Consider the following 21,343-nt stretch of genomic DNA (forward strand, 5'->3'; position numbering starts at 1 on the left):
GTCACAATGTGTCAGAAAAGGGAGGCTATAACTAATGTTACATCAGAAATAAGTTTTTAAAATTGTGGTAAAATAGACATAACTTAAAATTTACCATGTTAATTAAATGTATGGTTCAGTGGCATTAAGTACCTTCACACTGTTGTGCAACCATCACCACCATCCATCTCCGGAACTTTTTTTTTTTTGCTTTTTAGGGCAAACAGCTGCGGCATATGGAAGTTCCCAGGCTAGGGGTCAACTCAGAGCTGCAGACACTGGCCTACACCACAGCCACAGCATCACAGAATCTAAGCCATGTCTGAGACCTATACCACAGCTCATGGTGATGCCAGATCCTTAATCCACTGAGCGAGGCCAAGGATCTAACCTGCAACCTCATGAATGGATACTAGTCGAGTTCTTTACTGCTGACCACAATGGGAACTCCCAGAACTTTTTAATTATCCCGAACTGAAACTCTGTACCCATTAAACACTGTCTCCCCCATTCCCTGGCGATGACCATTCTACTTTCTGTGAATCAGACTACTCTTGGTGCCTTGTATAATTGGAATCATACAGTCTTTGTGCTTTCATGACGGATTTATTTCATTAACATAATGTCCTCAAGGTTTACCAAGTAGCAGCATATGCATCAGAACTTCTTTCCCTCGGTTTCTCCATTCCATACACGACAGCTTGTTTATCCACCTGTCTTTCAATAACACTGGGGTTGTTTCCCCCTTTTGACAGAAAGGAATGTTTTCAAGACTGTTAAATCCAATGGTCTCGTATGGTTCTCAGAGGTTAGCAACTCTAAAAAGAGGCAGGTGATTTAGGATGATTTGTCATATTAAAATTCATGTATGCAATAGAGAAAGAAGCATTTAAATGTGGTTATCTTTCCAGGGATAATTATACTCTACAGATAAATCCCAACTCTGGATTGTGTAATGAAGATCACCTCTCTTACTTCAAGTTTATTGGCCGGGTAGCTGGGATGGCAGTTTATCACGGCAAACTGTTGGATGGTGAGTATTAAGCATAAAACTTTGGAGGGGGATGTAATTATCTGATTTCTTTCATGTGGTAATCATTTTTAAATTCATTTGATTTTTTTGCAAGGCTTTTTCATCCGCCCATTTTACAAGATGATGCTGCACAAGCCAATAACGCTTCATGATATGGAATCAGTGGTATGTCCTTTTCACTTATATAGAAAGTATCATTGAACAGGCAACTGAATATTTCATAAAGAACAAGCTTTTACTGATGAAGAAATCAATAGATGTTCCAAAATACAAATGAACATTTTCCCCATCATTTTATTATGGAAAATTTCTAACATATAATAAAATTGAAAAAAATCTTACAGTGAATATATGTGTATCCACCACCCAGATTCCACAGTTGGCTTTTTACCTATCCACATCCATCTTATTTTTTGATGCATTTCAAAGAAAGTTGTGGATATCAGTACACTTCTCCCTAAATACTTCAACATGCTATACAGTGGTTTTGTGGAGCTCTTGCAGCAGTATTTGAATTGTAATCATTTGTGAGGAATGGTATATGTTTTCAAAATGGCAGTCCAGAGGCAAGGCCTTGAGATTAGGTTACTACAGAGAAATGGAAAGCAAAGGATTAAACCCTTGACTATAATCTTGTAACCTATGCTGAATAACGTCATATAATGTGTAAGCATGGGAATTCTAAGACTTCTTTTCTTTCAGGGTACCAAGTCCCTTTTATCAGTATGAACAGTATAATTCTTTATAAATCATAAGGTTGCATAGTTATTAAAGTTGGCTAATTGAGATTCTATATTTAATTTGAGATTTTTCTTCACCTTGAGCCAGGTATAAATAACAGCCTCCTCCTAGCTACTTGAATACTTCAAACATAGTCTCACAGACCATATGAGACAGGTGCTGAGTGCCCCTAAGCATCCATGGAAGTTAGGATTCATCTTAAAACTGACCTTTGAACTGGATAACAATATCTGTACCTCTACGGCTTCCACAGGGAGATAGATTTCTAAGCTTTCAAGCAAGCACCATGCTATGGACATATGCATTCATATTCATATACTTACTAGTCATTCATCTCTTTTTGTAATACGTGTGTGTGTGTGTGTGTAAAAGATGTTCAACTGGCCTTTTCATCTTTTTTCCAATTATTCAGACCCTCACCATACCTTCTTTGCAGATTCAGCTGTCTTCTTTCTATATACAAATTTTAAATACACGATTTTTCCTATCTAGGATGGTGAGTATTACAATTCACTAAGATGGATTCTTGAAAATGATCCAACAGAACTGGACCTCAGGTTTGTCATAGATGAAGAGCTTTTTGGACAGGTTTGTAAATTTTGATTAATCGAAATTGTACATAAATTGCGAAACTTTAGAACTCAAGTTTAATACCTTCAGTGAAATGTTATGTTAACTTAGTTTAGATGCTAAATAATGTGAATACTCAACACATTTCTGTGCTCTATATTTAAATGTGTTTTCTGGTAGTAAAAGCTGTCTCTCAGCAAGAATTTCTGCTTTTCTTGACATTTGACTCATTACGTATTTTAGTGAAACTAAGATGTCAAGTTTTCTTAGCTTTTGAATGGATTTAATTTAAAACACTGGATTTCTTTTATAGCTATCATATGCATACTTTATTTTTTTCACTAAAATAACATATCAAGGTATTATGCTTAATTTTAGACACATCAACATGAGTTGAAAAATGGTGGATCAGAAATAGTTGTCACCAATAAGAACAAAAAGGAATATATTTAGTAAGTATTTTGTTGTAACTATAAATACTTTAAGGGAAATAATTTTGTGCCTTCTTTCTCAATGAGTCAGAGTCTCAATTTTGTTTTCTTGCTTTTTTAAAATAAAAAAGTATTGTTTACTTATTATTTATTTATTGGCCATATCCATAGCATGCAGAAGCTCTCAGAGCCAGGGATCAAACCAGTCACATCAGTGACAATGCTGAGTCTTTAACTACTAAGCCGCCAGGAAATTCCCTCTTTTTTCTCTTTTTATCACAATGTCATATTACATTCAACTTTTTCCTTGGGCCTACCTAGCCTTTGTTTTTTTTGTTTGTTTGTTTCTAATCAAAATACATGTACCTTAACATTTTTTCTTGGTTCCTATGGAAAAGATGAAATGTTTTGTTTCTTTTAGTCTTGTAATACAATGGCGATTTGTAAACCGAATCCAGAAGCAAATGGCTGCTTTTAAGGAGGTATTCATTTTCTTTTGTTTGCTGTTCTGTAATTTCCCAGTCCAGTCCATAAGTTTTAAATAATTGGGCCCTATTATACCAGAGAAAAAGTAGCATGTGGCTTACTTTTTAAGACCATTTGTAAGTATATCTTCGTATTAGCAAAATAGTAAATGAATAGGTGTTCAATTAAAACACAGTCATTTAAGAATCCATACAGTAAATGTTGACCTCCCCCCTTAATAACTGTCGTTTCCTCTCACCTTTTATAGTTCCACTCCTGCCACCTTATGTAACCTTAGGTGAACAGAGGAACACGAGTGCTAGAGGGGTGGCAGAGTCTACCATTTGCTTCTTTCTGTAATGGGCTCACACTGTCCATGGTGGCTTGTGACTTGCTTTCTCTTATCAAATATTTTTGGAGGTCTTAACAGATCAACATATTTAGTGACCTTTCTTTGTAGCTGCATTTTATTCATGATGTAAATTCCCAGGTTATTCTTCCCAATTGATGGACATTTAGGCTGTCATCATTTCTTACGCTAATAAAGGCCTTCTGTTAAATATTTATCACATGCTTTTTCCTGTATTCAGTAGCAAGCACTGACTCTGTGTCTGGTGCTATGCAAGACAAAAAGACATAGGGCCTGCTGTCAAGGAACAGAGCATCTAAAGGGTGAAATGGACAGAGGGAACCTGAAGTGCTAGGTAAGCAGAGGAGAGGTGTAGACACCAGAGCAGGGAGGGGAGGAGGCAGGGGCAGGGACTGGCCAGCCACAGAGATGGAGGAAATGCAACTCTAAGCAGAGGGAGCAGCACATGTGAAGTCTGGCAGTAAGACGGACTATGCACACCTTAGAGAAAGTGCCAGCAGTTACCTTATTGGTAAGAGGATGCCATTGTGGCTGAGCAAAACCCAACTAGTACCATGAGGGTAATGGCCTCGCTCATTGGGTTAAGGCTCCAGTGTTGTCGTGAGCTGCGGTGTAGGTCGCAGATGTGCTGTGGCTGTGGTATAGGCTGGCAGCTGCAGCTCTAATTCAACCCCTAGCCTGGGAACTTCCATATGCCACAGGTGTGGCCCTAAAAAAAAAAAAAAGGAATGAAAGAGCTAAAACTAAGCCTGGAAAGCTGAGCAGAACCAGATGATGGCGGGCCTGTTTATGTATAGTTTTCACTGAAATCCAGACAGTGAGAAAAGAAGGTGGCATTAAATGGTATTAAACATAAAACACCAGGATTCGGTGTTACATTTTGGCCAGATCATTCTTGAAGGGGTATGCAGTGAACTAGAGGAGGGCAGGACTAGCAGCGGAGGCTAGCTGGGTGAGAAACGGTCCGGATGGTGGGAAGAGAGCTGTGTGTGTATCTGAATGGCCCTCAGGAAGGGAGAGCTATAGCATTGGGTGATTTAAAGGATGGCAGCGTGGGGATCATCTGCATGTGTGTAGTGCAACTGTGGACTAGACAGGATGGAAAATTCCAAAGAACCCTAAGAATGGTGACAGTGGATGGCCACACGGGGGGCTGTGAGAACACCAACATTTAAGGAATGAACAGCAGAAGAAACATCAGTGGAAATCAGCTAAGGCAGATGAAGACATAGGAGATAAACCATGAATAGCAGACAGAGTTTCAAGAGCATAGGTGTTGTCAACAATATCATAGTGCAGAGAAGTCCGATACTGTGGGGATCTAGAAAGTGTTTATCAGAGGCAGCTGCAAAGCTGTCTTTGACTTTCTCTAGGACAGCTTCAGGAGAGCACTGATGAAGAGGTCAGATTGCAGTGGTTGAGGGAGAGATGGAGGTGAGCAGGTAGCTTTGGAAGGTACAGTAACACTGTCCAGAACATGACTGTGACGAGAAAAGAGAGGGGCTTGCCTTTTTGTTTTGTTTTTAAGGTAGATATGGCTTGAACGAATTTCGATGCATAAAGAGTGAGCTGATAAAAATGTCGTGAGATGACATCCTTGAGGCAGAAGAAGCACTGAGAGGAAGTGGTCCCTCTCCCCAGGGCGGGGGAGGAAGCCCTCATGGATGTTGGTGCTGGTTGGTCTGGGGGGATGCAGAAGGCTGAGGGAATTCCATCCTGCAGCGTCGCCTCAATTTTCATTCTAAAATAGATATTATCTGCTGTGAAGAAGGGATGATATGGAAGAGAAGGAGGCTTGAAAAGTGCAGAGTTTTAAAACGGCCACTTTGAGGGATCAGTGAGAGAACAGACACATATCTCGTCTTGCCAGTATTGAATTGTCAGTTAAGAGCCCACGGGTGTGTAGTGGTAGGAATCTGTGTGGCCTTGGGATTTCTCCAGTAATGCCCGAAGCTGAAATACAGGGTTACCCTCTGACTCTGCTAACCGGAGTTTGAAATATATTCTTTCCACTAGGGATTTTTTGAACTGATTCCACAGGATCTCATCAAAATTTTTGATGAAAATGAACTAGAGGTGAGAAATATCGTGCTTATCTTCAAACAAGACCTTTGTGCCAATTTTTCTTGCTTGTGGTTTGACATTTTCTATTTTGTAGCTTCTCATGTGTGGATTGGGAGATGTCGACGTGAATGACTGGAGAGAACACACAAAGTACAAAAATGGCTACAGTGTAAATCATCAAGTCATCCAGTGGTTTTGGAAGGTAATGGAAAGCTTCCATTTTCAGAAATCGCTTTTCGGTAGATGCAACCATATTACATCTTCTAGTGTGGATCACATATAGATAAGAGAGAAAGTATATATCACCCCGCAAAAATTATCTTTGATTTTGTACTGTATACATTTACCTTCTAGATATGGTCCCACCCTCCGTACATATTTATAGATAAGTAACATGTTGAAAATGTAGTAAGTGGCAGTGACAGCAGAGGCACTTCTGTTCCTCTTTAAAGAAGAGACCCTTCAGAGTTCCTGTCACGGCTCAGTGGTTAACAAATCCAACTAGGAACTATGAGGTTTCAGGTTGGATCCCTGGCCTCGCTCAGTGGGTTAAGTATCTGGCGTTGCCATGAGCCATGGTGTAGGTCACAGACGCAGCTCAGATCCCAAGTTGCTGTGGCTCTGGTGTAGGTTGGCAGCTACAGCTCCGACTGGACCCCTAGCCTGGGAACCTCCATATGCTGCAGGTGTGGCACTAGAAAAGACAAAAAAAAAAAAAAAAGAAGAAGAAGAAGGGACCCTTCAAGAGAACTTGGAATAACCTGTACTGCATTCTCCATGAGACAGGAGAAGGGACTCTCAAGGCTCCTTTAAATCCAATTTTCCATCTTATAGAGAAATGTGTTTGCTGCTCAGTAATATCAATAAATAATTTTTTAAAAGCCATGAGTCACATCTGAGAGGAAGTGCTATCACTTTATTAAGGCTCTAATCCCATCCTAAAGAATGACCATTTGCCTTGGAAATGAAGTCTCAAGAACTTTGTAAACTACCCATAAACACAACTTGAACTTAAAGAAACATGCAAATTTAATAAATGATCATTAACATTCTAACTAAATTCTGATAGCATGTTTTTCAGGATAGTTTTGTTACCCTTTTTTGCAATGATATTCCTAAATGGGGTTTTTATCTTTATTTTATGCAGGCTGTTTTAATGATGGATTCAGAAAAACGAATAAGGTTACTTCAGTTTGTCACTGGTACATCCCGCGTGCCTATGAATGGATTTGCTGAACTGTATGGTGAGAATGGTCCATAGATTATTACAAATGGAGCTTATGACAGTTGTCTTTTTCATGGCTAAATAGTCTCCTTCATTTTACTGTGATAGCCTCTATCATTTATATCGACACTTAGCATAATAGAAAAAAAATTAAGGTCTTTAAATGATATAATTAGATACACTGAAGAAGGCCAAAATATACATACACCTTCTAATCAGACAGCAAAGAAGAAAACTGGAAACATGAAATGACTTTGAGTTTCTTTCCATGCTTGAATTTTATTTAATTTATTTATTTATTTTGCTTTTTAGGGCTGCACCCACAGCATATGGAGGTTCCCAGGCTAGGGGTCCATTTGGAGTTGCAGCTGCTGGCCTGTGCCACAGCCACAATGATGCAGGACCCAAGCCACGTCTGCAACCTACACCACAGCTCACAGCAACACCAGATCCTTAACCCACTGAGCGAGGCCAGGGATTGAAGTCCCAACCTCATGGTTCCTAGTCAGATTCATTTCCACTGCGCCATGACGGGAACTCCCCATGCTTGAATTTTAAATTTGATTCCCCCTTTGCATCCAGTACAGATTGCCTGTAGAGTGATGGTTTAGGGCAGGCAGCATGTAAAGTTCCACAGGGTGTTAATCAGTGTACAACTAAAAACTGCTAGCATTCGGAGTTCCCATCATGGCTCAGTGATTAAAGGACCTGACTAGTATCCATGGACGAGGGTTTGATCCCACAGCTGCAGCTCCAATTCGACCCCTATTTGGAGGAGATAATGGACTAGACAAAGTTAAATAGGTTTCTTTGGTTTGTTCTTGCTCAGAATACTTACTGTGAAAGTTTCCAGAAGTTAATTGATCGTGGAATCTGTGTTTGAGGGTGGTGGTAGTAGTTGGAGGGTGGAGAATCTCATTAAGGCCTTGTTTTGTTAAAAACAAAAAAAGCACTGTTTCTGATGTAGATCACAGCAACTTTTCTCAGACCAGTTAATATTCTGTTTATTGGAAGGACATTTGCCTGGCTTTAAAGATACCAAAAAAAACCAAACAAACCTTTCCAAGAACTTTTAGCCAAGATCGGAGCCGCACTGTCTCCTCCTTGGCAAATCTGGTTTTTCTGTTAAGCTTCATTTATATTTGTTTGCAGAATCTGTCAAGCAGCTGCCACTTCACCTAGAGTAACCACTCCTGGTGAAAAGGATGAGACAGGAGCTTTGCTCCTCACCAGTGCACCTTTTCCCTGCCTGGTAGGATTTGTCTTTGCAGTGGTTTCAGCTGACTCCCCATGCTTTCTCTTCTATGCTCTAGCCAGTTAGTAGAGAAAATGAAGGCAGGATCAACACCCCTTTCACCTCTAACTCCACTGCCCTCTTTTATGCAGCCCAGGCCCACCACTATCAGCTGATTTCCTGAATTTTTTGCAAATTAGAGTACATAGCCCACACATAGATCCAGAGTTATTAGTGTTAGAATATAAATTCACATGATTATGTATTTACAAAAAAAGAAGTTGCTTCAGAATGTTAGCATTACATTACAGTATTTTCTAGCCAACACAAAGTATCTTGGGTTTGTATTGGTTGACCTACAGGGAGTGTTCCAAGTGGATGGTTTAGGTGAGAGAAATGAGAGGCAAGGAAATATATACAATTCCATGTTATTGAAAACACAGTGATAAAAGTACTGACATTTTAACTGTGAACATAATTATGATGGGTGATGTGTGAAGAGCGGTGCTTTTAGAGAAAACAGTAACATGGAAAACATTAAGTATTTTTAGTGCTGCTTCTGACAGTTATACACACACACACATACTTGGATATGATTCTAAGACATGGAGACAAGTACAGAAGGGGCCTCAGGAGGTGGTCAGCATTGATGACCTGGATGGTTAGAGGATGTTGAAAACTGGAGATGGAAGAGCTTAGTGAAAACTCCAAAGAAAAAAAAAAAGTTTCTAAGCATGTCCATAATGAGGAGTTCCTGCTGTGGTGTAACGGGATTAGCGGCATCTCTAGCACCAGGACGCAGGTTCAATCCCCCTTCCAGCACAGTGGGTTAAAGGATCCAGTGTTACCGCAGCTGTGGAGCTGGTCGCACCTGCAGCTTGGATCTGATTCCCTGGCCCTGGAACTTCATATGCCTCGGGGGAGCCCAAAAAGAAAGTGAAAAAAAAAAAAAAAAAAGAACATCCATAATAGGAGAAAAATGTAGCATGTATAACGTGATTATGCAATTAAAATTCTGTATCTCTGCACGTGCACAAAAAAATTAATAACAGACTATTTACTCAGATTTAATAGTGGAATTTCAGGTGATTTTTTTACATCTTTCATTATTTTTCTCTGTTGCTTTAATTTTTTTGCAGTGAAATCATATAATCAGAAAAAATTAAAGCTATATTCAGTGGGACTCAAAAAAGAAAGAAAATGCTCATTATCTGTGTACCTGTGACAGAGGTGGTATATGGAAATGCAAGGCTAGAAAACAGCAAAACCTCCATCAGACACGCCCCCAGGGGCAGAGTGATGCGGTGGTCACAAAAAAACTGATGGAAAAGGAGTTTTCGTGGCTGGACACTAAAGTTGTCAGGCCCAGGACAGCATTACTTGTTTTGAGTTTAAAGAAGCTAGACGAGGTCTCTGTGTGTTTAAGTTCTATACGAGCAAAAGTGAGTTGTGAAATGCCCAGGAGTTTCTGCTAAGAGTAAATGAAACCAAAGCAACTCTTCTTCTTCTTTATAGGCTCAAATGGACCACAGTCATTTACAGTTGAACAGTGGGGCACTCCTGAGAAGCTGCCAAGAGCCCACACATGGTAAAAGCAGTTTCCTCACCCTAGAGAACAAGTCTTCAGAGAAAGAAGGTCCTCTAACAGTCTAGGTACAGAGGGTCTAGTTCCCTCTGTGCTGTGTTGGTGGCAGCTGTGGAAGAGACAAGGGATGGGGAGAGGAGGAGGAGGACAGGGAGACAGTGACACCAACCCAGGAACAAGTGTTTCTTTTCCAGGCAGACCTGGGCTTGAAGTCCAGGTAGCTGAACCTTGGAGAGGCCCATCTAAATTTTTGACCATATGTTGTCTCCATCACATGAATGACGAGCCATCCCAAGAGAGGCTAGAACTTCCTCATTTGGAGGTCAAGGTGGAGCTGAGAAGTCACCACCAAGAGGTCATGGAGACAGTCCATGCCCAGAGTCTGATCTTAAACCTTCCTTCTCCCTGGGGAGAAAAGGTCTTTTAGTGTTGGAACATCTCGTGAAGTTGTTGAGTATTTAGTGTTGGAACATATCATGGCACTATGAAAAGTTTGCCTGAGAACTTGCTTTGTCAGTGTTCATCATAACCAGCCCCTCTCTTTTCTTTCAGCTTTAATCGCTTGGACTTGCCACCCTATGAATCATTTGAAGAATTGTGGGATAAACTTCAGATGGCCATCGAGAACACTCAAGGTTTTGATGGTGTTGATTAGATTCCAAGTAACAATCTCTGGTGTTTTACTGCCACTTTTTTATAAGCAAAATCTTGACTTAATATTTTGTAGGGAATTACTAACCCTTGGCTGTTGATTTTTCCCAGATATTGGAGAAAATCCTATCAAAACATTAGAAGAAATAGTATGACAACTTTGCCACTATTTCATTCACTTAAATCCTGTGTCGCACTGACCCAGGTGTTTTGTTCTATCGTAAGTTCACACTCTAGGATATAAGTCCTGTGTGCCTGAAATTGTGAGTTTTGTCCTTAACATTTACCTCTTTTACAGATTTGCCAGGCAGTTCTTTCTTAAACTACTGAAATTATAACTGTGAAAATAGTTGTGATAAGTGTCGTGTGTGAAAAGTTTGATGCTTTTTGAGAAGGAAAACCAAAGTTGGGGGAAAAAACATTAATACTGAATATGCTACAGTATATTCAGTGCTGCCTGCAGCTAGTTATTGTTTTGTAGACCTGCCTACTGCACCTTACTGCCCAGATTTTTGAAAAAATCTTGGAAAGTGTGTTACCTATATTTTTAGTCAAATGACTCACTTGCAAAAAGCTGTTTACTTGTTCATTTTAAAAGTATTTGGCTTTTGTTAATATGTGGTTTTACTAAACAAGGTGGTTCATGAGACATGTGAAGCAAACTCGGATTTGCAAAGGGTGAAAGGTATTAATGCCTCCGTCTTGCCTGTATATCTTTCTGGCTCATTGGTAGAGTCATTCACTCTTTCCTGTTTTAGTTTAGTTAAAAAGAATTCCTTCTTCAAACTAAAGCTCAACAAAGCAGTATTCCTAAATATGCCTTGAAGAACTAAGTCAAATGTACAATACTTGCCTTTACTAGTCATTCTTTACACTTGCACAATTATGTAGTAAATATATGTTTACAGGATTTATTATGTTTACAGGCAAGCTAATTTCTGTAGTTGCATTTTTGTATTTTTAGTATTTCACTTTAGTCAAAAAACCAAATAATTTGTTAAAAGTAACCAAAGAATAGTTATAATGCATAATTTGTATTAAATTTGTTACCATATTTCTTATGCTTTTTAAAAATACTGTTTACTATGAAAATGTTTTGCTCTAAATCCAAAATTCTTTAGGCAAAATGCTACAGATAAACTCCTACTTTAGCCAAACTGAAGTACATAAAAATCCTGTGCATTCAGCAAATATTTACTGAATGCCTGCTATATGCCTAGGTCTGTGCTAGGCCCTGGGGTGAGAGTTAGCAGCTTCAAAGATATCTAGCTGAATCTTCACCCTCAAGAAGCTTGGAGATATGCAAAGGAATTTTCAAACAATCAAAAGTCAGGGTGAGCAGGATAAGGCAAAAGGGAAAGTGTTCCATGCACCTGCAAAGATAAAGTGTGCCAAGACTGTATTTATATGTTTTATACCTATATTGGAATGATTATATAGAAAATGCTCTTGCAAAAAGTTAAAGCTATTTCTCAATATGGTATCTTGGTGATTTAGGAATAATTGTAAATATATGTTATGAATCTTCTTAAATACATATATATACATATATGTGTGTGACACACACACACACACATATATACTCAGAGTTGTAAAAAGTGCATCTGGCTATTGGTTCAAGTTTGTTCTAACACAATGAGTACCTTTGAGCACATGTGACAGAAGCAAAACCACTTTCCAAACATGGCATCAGCAGCTCAGCTTAGGGAGAGTAATTCACAGATCAGTGCACCCTGTATCTTATCTTCACCTGTGCTAACCAGCTTTTAGGGGAGACCACCAGATGTAGCCCTAACTTTATCACTTAGTAAATATTTAAACTGAAGCCATGTACTCAACGTCTCTGGGCTCTTGGTTCTTCACCTGTCAAAGGAAAATAATCATGGCTGCTGTCATTGTCATGTAAGATTGTTGTAAACTCCAGAGAGATGCTTTGCAAAGTATCATACAATTGAAAGGTGCTTTGTGCTGACCATCAGATTTTGTCAAATCAGGTGTGAACATGAACTACACTCCCAAAGAAAAGTCTCTTCATTTAAAAATAAAATGACTGCGATCAGGCAAGGAAGTAGGAACATCTGATATTGAATACGTGCAGATATATGTAATCATGTGTTTATCTGTACATGGACCTTACCATACAAATTCATTTTCTCCACATGAGCAAAGTAATACTGATACGGGCCAATGCATTTTGGAATGTTCTTATTATGTAGAACTGAATGTGAAAACTATTTTTGTTAAAACAGGATTTTACCACATGATTGTTTAAGTATCACTTCTGTGAAATATAGCAGAAATCGGAGCTTGAGAAAGTATAAAGCTTGCTTTTCATCTGACTCATTCACTTGGATGATTCTGTGACTCAGATAAAACAGGGTGTTAATGAGACCAGACACTTCCCCCGGTCCCCAGCCCCCAGGCCCCAGCCATGGACCCTCATCCTCTTCATCTCCCAGATACGCACTGATGGTCTGGAAGGAACCTATAATCAAGCAACGCAGCCCCTCATCCCAGACAGCAGAGTATCCCAAATGCATTCTATGGCTGGCAAGTAAATAGGGTCATTCTTGTAAAGCAAGGACATCATATTTGTTTTAGAAATTATAAGCACATAATTTTAGCTTCTATTTTCTCTGTATTCAACCAAATTTTGGCATAAAATTGTATTACAGATGCATTTCATCCTAACTTAAATGGGTATGTTTTCATGTTTTATTTATAATGCTGAAATTATCCCAGATAAGTATCGTTAAACAATTTGTTTTGATTATAAGACACTTGACATTGTTTTTAAAAAATCTTCTCATATGGGAAAAATATATCAAGATTAATGTATCAAAATTTATTGCATACTTTATTAAAATATAAAATCATTTTAAAACTCTTGATGCCACAAATAAAGTTCTATTCTAGTAAAAACAAAAATGGTGATTCATTTTCAAGTAGTAATGTTTCCAAGCCAGTATCCTGGATGTTATCTCCTGATCTAGTTCTTTCCAGCAACACATAGAAATCTCAAGACAACCTTAAATTTGTAGCAGGTGACCCAGCATGATTATGAACTTTTAACCACAGATAATCTCCACTTTACAAACAGGTCATGTTCCCCCAAATCTGGTTATTAGTGAAATATCCAGAGGACAATATAATAATAAAGTCACAAATGGAATGGATTTCAGACTTGGTTTTTGTTAATTCAAGAGGCCAGCCATGTAACCTACTTATAGTTTCTATGAAAAAAAGGAGTTCCAAGTGTTAGTTCAGAATTAAATTTGTTTGGGTTTTTGTTTTTGTTTTTGTTTTTGTTTTTGCCTTTGCTTCAGCATGTGGAAATTTTCCTCTGGGGCTTGGGGTACATTTTTTTGTATGCTCACTTCCCAACATATAAACATGTGATGAATATGATTACCTCATGAGTATTGTTTTGTTTGCATTCGCCCAGCACACATATATGGGGCACTACTACAGCATCCCTAGCACTGTATAATAATATGCCAGAAGCTCTGTGTTTGGCGAGACGGTGAGAACCATATAAATACAAGTGCAGAAAAGGAGTTGGATTGAGATCCTGCAGGGTGCCAGGGTCTGCAGTAAACACTTTACATGGATCCCATTTAATCTTCATAAAAACTCGGTGAGGCAGGTTTTATAGGCTCAAGGGGGATGAGTAATTCACGTGAGGCCACACGGCATGTAAACTCAGTGGATTATGATCCACAACAGAAAAGCAAAGCCATAGAATCCAACCAGAAAATTACAGAGGTGTATTCATTTTCTGTTGCCACCTAGCAGAATTCTACAAACCTAGCAGCTCAAATCAACACCCACTGATTATCTCACAGTTCAGTTGGTCAGAAACCCAAATAGGACTACTCAGCTGGCTCCTCTGCTTAAGGTCTCACAAGGCTAAAACCAAGGTGTCAACCAGCCAGACTCTGCTTTTGTGATTCTTCAGGTTGTCAACAGAATCCAGTTTTTTGTGGCTCTAGGTCTGAGGTCCTTGTTTTCTTGCTGGTTGTCAAATGGGGACCCATCTAAACCTCTAGATGCCACCTAGAGTTCTCATCACTTGGCCTCTCCAGCTTCAAGCCAGCAATGGCGCATGTAATCAATCTTCTTCAAGCTTAGAATCTCTCCATGTCTCATCTCGGCCCTCTCCTGCCAACAGATGGAGAAAATTCTCTGCTTTTCAAGGCTCACTTGACTAGGATTAGGCCCACCTGGATAATCTCCTGTTTTGAAAGTTGAGCATGCCATTATCAAAACACCACCACAGGAATGAGGCCTTGCCATGTTCACGGATTGCAGGAATTGGGGGCTTGAGTTCTTGAGAGCCATTCCTAGAAATTCCACTGCCCTTGCAACCTAAAAGTGAAGGATGGCAAAGGATTACAGAGATTCAGCTTGAAAAACACCTTGTATCTGATTTATAGTTCACAGTTCATTTTTCCATTTTTTGCCAGTGAAAGGACAGATCAACTGATGTAATCAGCCCATAGGATTCAACTGCAACAGCTGTGAAGTCACAAATCACCCCTCAGGTTTGTGTTTTTCTCAGTGGCATGAAAGTTGAATGGGCCTTATTTTAGTTTCCACTCATCCTTAGAAGCTTCCTTAGTAAATAAAGAGAAAGGTATCTTTGATGCTCTTTTCACTTGTTTGAAGGATTGGTGCTTTTTCTAATGAAATCATGTTCATGACAATGATGTGGATGCAAACCAAAACAGAGCCAAAAGTGAAGAAAGCCATTCACAGCCCAGAGTTGCTGATCATTTGCTGGCTCTCAGTATCTGGAGAGAAGGGGAGGGGCAGGGAGGGCCTCTGGCTGCCCCATCACAGAGGCCTGAGCAAGCACACAACTCCAGAGCAAAGAGCTCTCCTAGGAAGCGAACCAGAAACTAAAGCCACAACTGGAGGCTGTGGAGAATGCTCAATTCATTATTTTAATTTCTCTTATGAAAAGTAATCAGTTACTAAGGCAAACCCCATGCCTTCCTGAGAGTTGTTTTCCCTTAACACATATACTTTATAAATGAAAGTCTCAAGTATATTCTCTCCAATTACTCAGAGGTAATGAGCTTGTTGAGCTAAGGAAAATCTCAGTTTAAACAAACAGGATTTTCGTGGATGTTGGACTTGAAAACACGATCCAGATCAATGATGTGATTAAGATTCAGTCACTGGGCATTAACCCAAATGGAGCATCAGCTTTCAGACTTGATGACAATGAAATAGCTCCAGTGGGATGACCAAGTTCTCAGTGATGAACAGGGAGTAGCCAACTAGGTTTGCTTTTTCAGTATTATTGTGTGTTGTAATAGTGTAATGCTTGTGAATAAATGTTGATATTGTGTGGTTTTAAGCTATGAGGAATTCAGTAATATTTTATCCTTGGCTACTTCTTCAAAAGAAATGTGAAAAGGGAAAAAGAAAGTCCTCTTAACTCAGTCACTATAAGAACTCTGAATATCTGTGGTTGTCCCTGTGACTCAATGTATGTACTTTTCCCATTGCCATCTGGGGACAATGTGGATATGAATGTGGGGTTTGTTGTCAAGACATCTAATTACTCATTTAGGCATTGCCAGGGGTGGAAAGAGGGAACACACAACACATTCTCCAAGCCTTTGGAAGTTATGTTAAGACATGTTTAAGGTCTAGTCCAGCATTGTCCAACAGAAATATAATGCAGGTGACATGCTCGATTTTAAATTTTCTAGAAGCACATTTTAAAAAGTAAAAAGAGTTCAGTGAATTTAATATTAATAATATATCTGCTTTAAGGAAGTGTATCGAAAATATTACCATTTCTTTTTTTTCTTTTTTTCTTTTTTTTTTTTTTTTGTCTTTTTGCCATTTCTTGGGCAGTTTCCACAGCATGTGGAGGTTCCCAGGCTAGGGGTCGAATCAGAGCTGTAGCTACCGGCCTATACCACAGCCACAGCAACATGGGATAGTCACGTCAGCAACCTACACCACAGCTCATGGCAATTCTGGATTGTTAACCCACTGAGCAAGGCCAGGGATCGAACCCGCAACCTCATGGTTCCTAGTTGGATTCGTTAACCACTGAGCCACGACAGGAACTCCTAAAATATTACCATTTCAATATGTAATTAATATAAAATTAAGGATATTGTTCACTATTTGGTACTAAATTCTCAAGATGCAATGTGCATTTTATGCTTCCAGCATATCTCAATTAAGACCAATAACCTTTCAAATAACCACAGCACAGGAATCAATGAACCTGGTCATGCTTTGACACCACAAAAGGGAATGGAGAAGTAGCTACAAGTGGCTTATGTGGTGAATTACTAAATTAGTTTGCTTCCTCGGGGCAACTCCAGAGTTTTGGAAGCAGTTCCTTAAGGAGAGCCCAGTGTTGACAACTAAACCACATTCTAGATAGCCAATGTGTGGCAATTCCAGATTTTATATTTAGGGGCTTAAGAATAGCAGTCTAGTTAAAAGGGGAGCTGTGTTTGCACTGTGAACACACTGTCTCCACATAGATTATGATTACTAGGGGTGGCTTAGGAGATGTAATGCAAGTTACTCAATGCAAGTCATACCTGCAATCTCCTCCCTGGAGCTGAGGTTGCCCCCGACAGTGATGCTGAAGGTGTCCCCTGCTGAAGGTGTCCCATTCTGAAGGTCTTAGACACTGAAGGCAGAAGCAAACCTGTGGGAATCAAACCAGCATATAGTGTGAAGCACTGCATCTAGGACCTGGGAAAATCATCCCCAAAACAAGGCGAGGAGGATGGAAAATGGGGTGATTTATCAGAAACTGCCAGAAACAGGAGGGTGGCAATGAGACTGGACAACTGGGAGGGTAAGGCCACCGCAGAGGAAGGAACTCCTTGGGGTCGCAGGGGGTCACCTGGGGAGAACCTCTTTGACATTGTGGGGAAGGCAGAGACTGTGGGAGAGACAGCTGTTTGTTTTTTCTGGTGCAAGGAGGATAACAAAATGCGACCAGGAAGGCTAATAGGCTACAGATGGGGAACTTCTGGCTGAGCACTCTGTCCAGCCAAAGGCTTTGAACTGGAACCAGCCCTCTCATTTTCAGCAGTGCGTGTGGCCCTTGAAAAACAAAGAGTGAAGTAAAACAAGAGACTTACCAGAAATAATTATGAGTTACTCCCAGTGGGTGAAGTCACAGAGATTATATTGGGTTGGAGAAAAAGTAGGAGTTTGATTGTGAAAGGACTTATGTTTGATACTAAGGAATCTGATTGGCAATGGAGAAGTTATTCAAATGTTACAAGCCAAGGAGTTCCCTTATGGCTCAATGGGTTAAGGATCTGGTGTCATCACTGCTGTGGCGCAGGTTCGATCCCTGGCTTAGAAACTTCTGCATGCATGGGTGAGGCCAAAAAAGTTACAATATGCTTTGGTATGAACTTTAGAAAGCTCATTCTACGTATTGAGAGGTAGCAAGACTGGGGGCAGGTGCTAATGTGGAAAGCATTCCAAGGACGCCAGTGTGAGATGGTGGAGTCGGAACCCTGGACTGAGATGTCGTATGGACAGAGTTGGGGCTGTTGTTGGGCAGGGAGGAGCAAGAGGAGCAGAGATGGGTCCAGGCTGACACCTCCTCTGAAACCCAGACTGGGGCACCTGGATGGGTGTTGGTGCCGCTGCTGGAGCGGAAAGGACTATGGACTTTTCACATAGTGTCATCAAAGGAGAGGCTTCTGGTAGGCAGTTGTGCATCTAAAGATGGGTAAAATCTGGAGGTTATCAGGAAATAGGTGTAAGCCGGTGAGGGGATCATATTTACATGTGCAGCAAATTAAGAAAGCTGATCTAAATGATGGAATATCACTTCCATTAATTAATTAATAAGTTGTTTATTATACTTTGTGTTTAATAGAACAAATGGTGGTTGGGGAGAAGATTATAAACAATTTAACTGGTAATGTTTTCCCAGCCAAAGCCAAACTTTTAGGTATTGCTTCACTCTTTGTTAAGTATACTAGGATCTGTAACTATTGCCATCAGTTTTCCCCACTTTGCCATGACTTTCCGACCTTGCACATGTGCGCACCTGAGCCTGATGCATGTTATGACCGGGGTGCCCAGTTATCCCAGCGCCCTGCCCATTTCACTTCACCTGCTTCCACCTGAGGCCCTGCTTAGCCCTCTTGCCCCGAGCCCGCAGGGGCGCCCGCACCTGCGGGTGACGTCACTGATGGGAAGGTGCTGGGACCTCCCCCAGCGCTTGGGCAGTGAGATCGTGCCCCAGGTGGGCCTGTGGAGAAGGAGCATCAGCGTGACCATTGGCTCTCAGGCCCAGGAAGTGTTGGGGAGGAAGAAGGAGAGCCCGGAGGTGACTTAGAGGCCTGGAGGAGCCAGCACCGCGAGAAAAGTGCTCTCAGGAACCTGGGCAGATCGCAGGCTATGTGGTCAGGAGCAGCAATCTGGACAGACTGAGGGCAGGTAAGACGCCCCCTGGAGAGAAGAAAGCCGCTCCTCCCTCCCCGTGTGCCCAGATGACTCCAGAGTACCCTAAATGACTCAATTTGGTTTGCTCTCAGGACTGACCTCCCTTGCAGAAGGGGTGAGATTCAAGGGTAATTGGATGTGCCTCCCTGACCCCTCCCGCATATTTGCTGGTGATTGAAATTATTTTAATAGCAAATAGGACCTTTAGCTTCCATACTTACAAGACTGAATTATAGTGCAAAGGACAAATGTTTCCTGACCCCAGATGTATTTGTAGTGAAGTATAAGTGACTAAGGTAAGACCTGTTTGGTATTGATAGACGTTAGGAAAAGGGATTCCTCACTTGGGGTAGGAAAACCCTGAAATGCGAGGTTGGGGTCTGAAAAGACCGAACTCCCTGGTCTCGCCATGTTCTCCTGGGCTGTTTACCCCAAATCAGTCCGAGTCCAAGAGAAATGGCCAGGCAGGGTCCCTCGGGTGGATGAGGTGTTGTCACCGTGCTAAGGGAGTAACGAATTATTTCATCTGCATGAGCTCCCTCTCCAGGCTTTTGTGTAGGAGTATCTCACAAATCTCTACCCGCAAAATACTTCCAAGTATTGAGTTACTCAGAAGGCTTACTATTCACAGCCATGAACTCAGAGAACAAATATGCTTACACCAACAGGGGCAGACACGAATGTGAGGTTTTCTTTAATTATATTGATTCCGTAGTTAAATATAACAGACACTGCTTCTCTGGTGTCTACAGAATCTTTTCCAGAGTGACAATAACTTTTTCCCTTTGACTCAACTTCTTTCTCCATATCCTGGGTCCCCTGCCAGCAGGGTGGGGATGGCCTCATTCTGAAGTCTGTTTGCCAGGTTAAGGGGGCTTAGGAGTCTTCCCAGCTGTGGAACACAGGTTTTCTCAGCCCTTTTCAAATGATCTAACGTATATACAAGTGGTTAGAATAGTGACTCAGCTACTGAGTGAGTGGCTATTTTTTAATCATGATGAATATGTTTGAAAGGTATCTGATTGTCCCCTCACTTCCTAATCAGGACACTGAGACATCCTGGAGCAGAGTTCACAGAAGTGGTCTGGGCAGTCCCTTCTATCTAGACAGCACTTTTAATTCTCTTCAATGTATTTTCACATTCATCGTCTCCTTTTATTCAGTGCCAGGAAAGTAGGGAGGGCACGTGTCATTATTCTCACTTGACAGATCGGAAAGATAAAACAAGACACAGCAAGGGTTTGCTCTGGTCACAGAGTAAATTAGGAGCAGACCTGGGTCTAGAAGTGAGGTCGGCCACCTTGGGTGGTCTCCTAACCCAGGCTTCACACAACTTCAGTCCCTTGTATCCAAGACTAGTGAGCTCACCTGAATCTCACTGTGCCTGAGTGGCAGGTGAGCTGTGGAGGGAGCCCTCCCCTGGGAGTGTCAGTCATCCAGCCGGCACCCCCTCTCTCCAGATAGGCTGGGGGTGGATGAGCCAAAGGCAGGGACTAATGGGTAGTGGGAGCCTGGCATTTTTTCAGATAACCTTCTTTGGTTCTTAAAGTGGGACTTGTAGTGGGCAGTATTCTCAAACTAACATGCCAGTGGTGGACGAAATTTTCTAAATAAACATTACCACTGATTAAAAATGTAATGCATCAAGATGCTTTAGGCTTAGAACATGACACTCACAGACAGGGCTTGCTAACAATTCCCTAGCTTTAGTGGCTGAGCCAGGTCTCTGTTCTGTCCCTCTCAGGCCTCACTCTCTATGTCTTAATCAGTTATTTTCTGTTTTTCTCTGTCCTCTCTGGGTGTGTTTGTGCATGAGGGTGGATGTATGTGTGTACATTCTCTGCAGTGTACCCGGGGCTTGATTATTCTGTTACAAGGACTTTGCTGCCCTGCCTGCAAATCCCCACCACTTTCTTTATCTCCTGCACTCTATTCAGAAAGTTTTTGTCTCAGATCATTGACTCTATTGATTATATCAGCCTCCTTCTCTCCCTCCTCCAAGAGGGAGAAGCTGTTTATCTTTCCCAAGAAATTTTATGGTTTAGGTGGGAAAGATCTGGCTCCCTGCAGAGTCCTGAGAGGAAGATCCAAGAAAGAAAATAACCCTGTATTTCTGGCATTTCCTGGCTGCCCAGAGCTTCCCTCTACAGCTGACATTGATAAAATTTCACCAAGGACATTAGTCAATCAGGCTACAGGCTTTTATAACATCACTGACTCTGCCAGTCATGTTAGCATTTAAAATACTGGTTTTTTTTCCTGCATAGAATGTGACATATTTTCTCTTATGGATCTTATAACATTCCTAAAAACTCAATACAGTCCCTAAAATAATGGAAAAATGATTTTAAGTTATAATTTGCCACTTCTGATAGGTACAAGAGTATTCTTGAACAAACAGAAAGATACCTCCCATTTTTGTTTATGATGACACAACTTATAAAGATGTTCTTTTCCCTAAGTTAATTTTAAAAGCTAATGCAATACCAACCAGCTTTTTAAAGTTGATAATAAAGTTCGTTTATACAGAAATGTATA

The 21,343-nt window shown here is 40.7% G+C and overlaps 1 protein-coding gene and 1 long non-coding RNA gene across 8 annotated transcripts in view; one reads left to right on the forward strand and one right to left on the reverse strand.

Moving 5' to 3' along the window:
* The window catches only part of NEDD4 (NEDD4 E3 ubiquitin protein ligase), a 128,658-nt gene extending 115,382 nt beyond the window's left edge, over window positions 1-13,276 (forward strand). For all 7 annotated transcript variants that reach the window (XM_021094888.2, XM_084969548.1, XM_021094899.2 and 4 more), the window contains 10 exons: window positions 891-1,012; window positions 1,107-1,177; window positions 2,246-2,341; window positions 2,702-2,775; window positions 3,176-3,236; window positions 5,606-5,665; window positions 5,748-5,855; window positions 6,801-6,897; window positions 9,628-9,700; window positions 10,250-13,276. In XM_021094888.2, coding sequence (XP_020950547.2) covers window positions 891-1,012; window positions 1,107-1,177; window positions 2,246-2,341; window positions 2,702-2,775; window positions 3,176-3,236; window positions 5,606-5,665; window positions 5,748-5,855; window positions 6,801-6,897; window positions 9,628-9,700; window positions 10,250-10,352 — 865 coding nt within the window. In that variant the 3' untranslated portion in view covers window positions 10,353-13,276. The remainder of the gene's footprint in view (window positions 1-890; window positions 1,013-1,106; window positions 1,178-2,245; window positions 2,342-2,701; window positions 2,776-3,175; window positions 3,237-5,605; window positions 5,666-5,747; window positions 5,856-6,800; window positions 6,898-9,627; window positions 9,701-10,249) is intronic.
* On the reverse strand, window positions 13,179-18,063 carry LOC146406353 (uncharacterized). Its single transcript, XR_014811057.1, has 3 exons — window positions 17,479-18,063; window positions 16,927-17,036; window positions 13,179-14,716 (listed from the first exon to the last, which is right to left on the reverse strand). It is a non-coding gene; the product is annotated as an uncharacterized LOC146406353 (long non-coding RNA).
* Between the last annotated feature and the right edge of the window lie 3,280 nt (window positions 18,064-21,343).

Source organism: Sus scrofa, chromosome 1 (genome assembly GCF_054392235.1).
Source record: "Sus scrofa isolate SSC_HxYL_T2T_F1_AM1 chromosome 1, Sscrofa_HxYL_maternal_Yorkshire_Landrace_v2.0, whole genome shotgun sequence".
NCBI lineage: Eukaryota > Metazoa > Chordata > Mammalia > Artiodactyla > Suidae > Sus > Sus scrofa.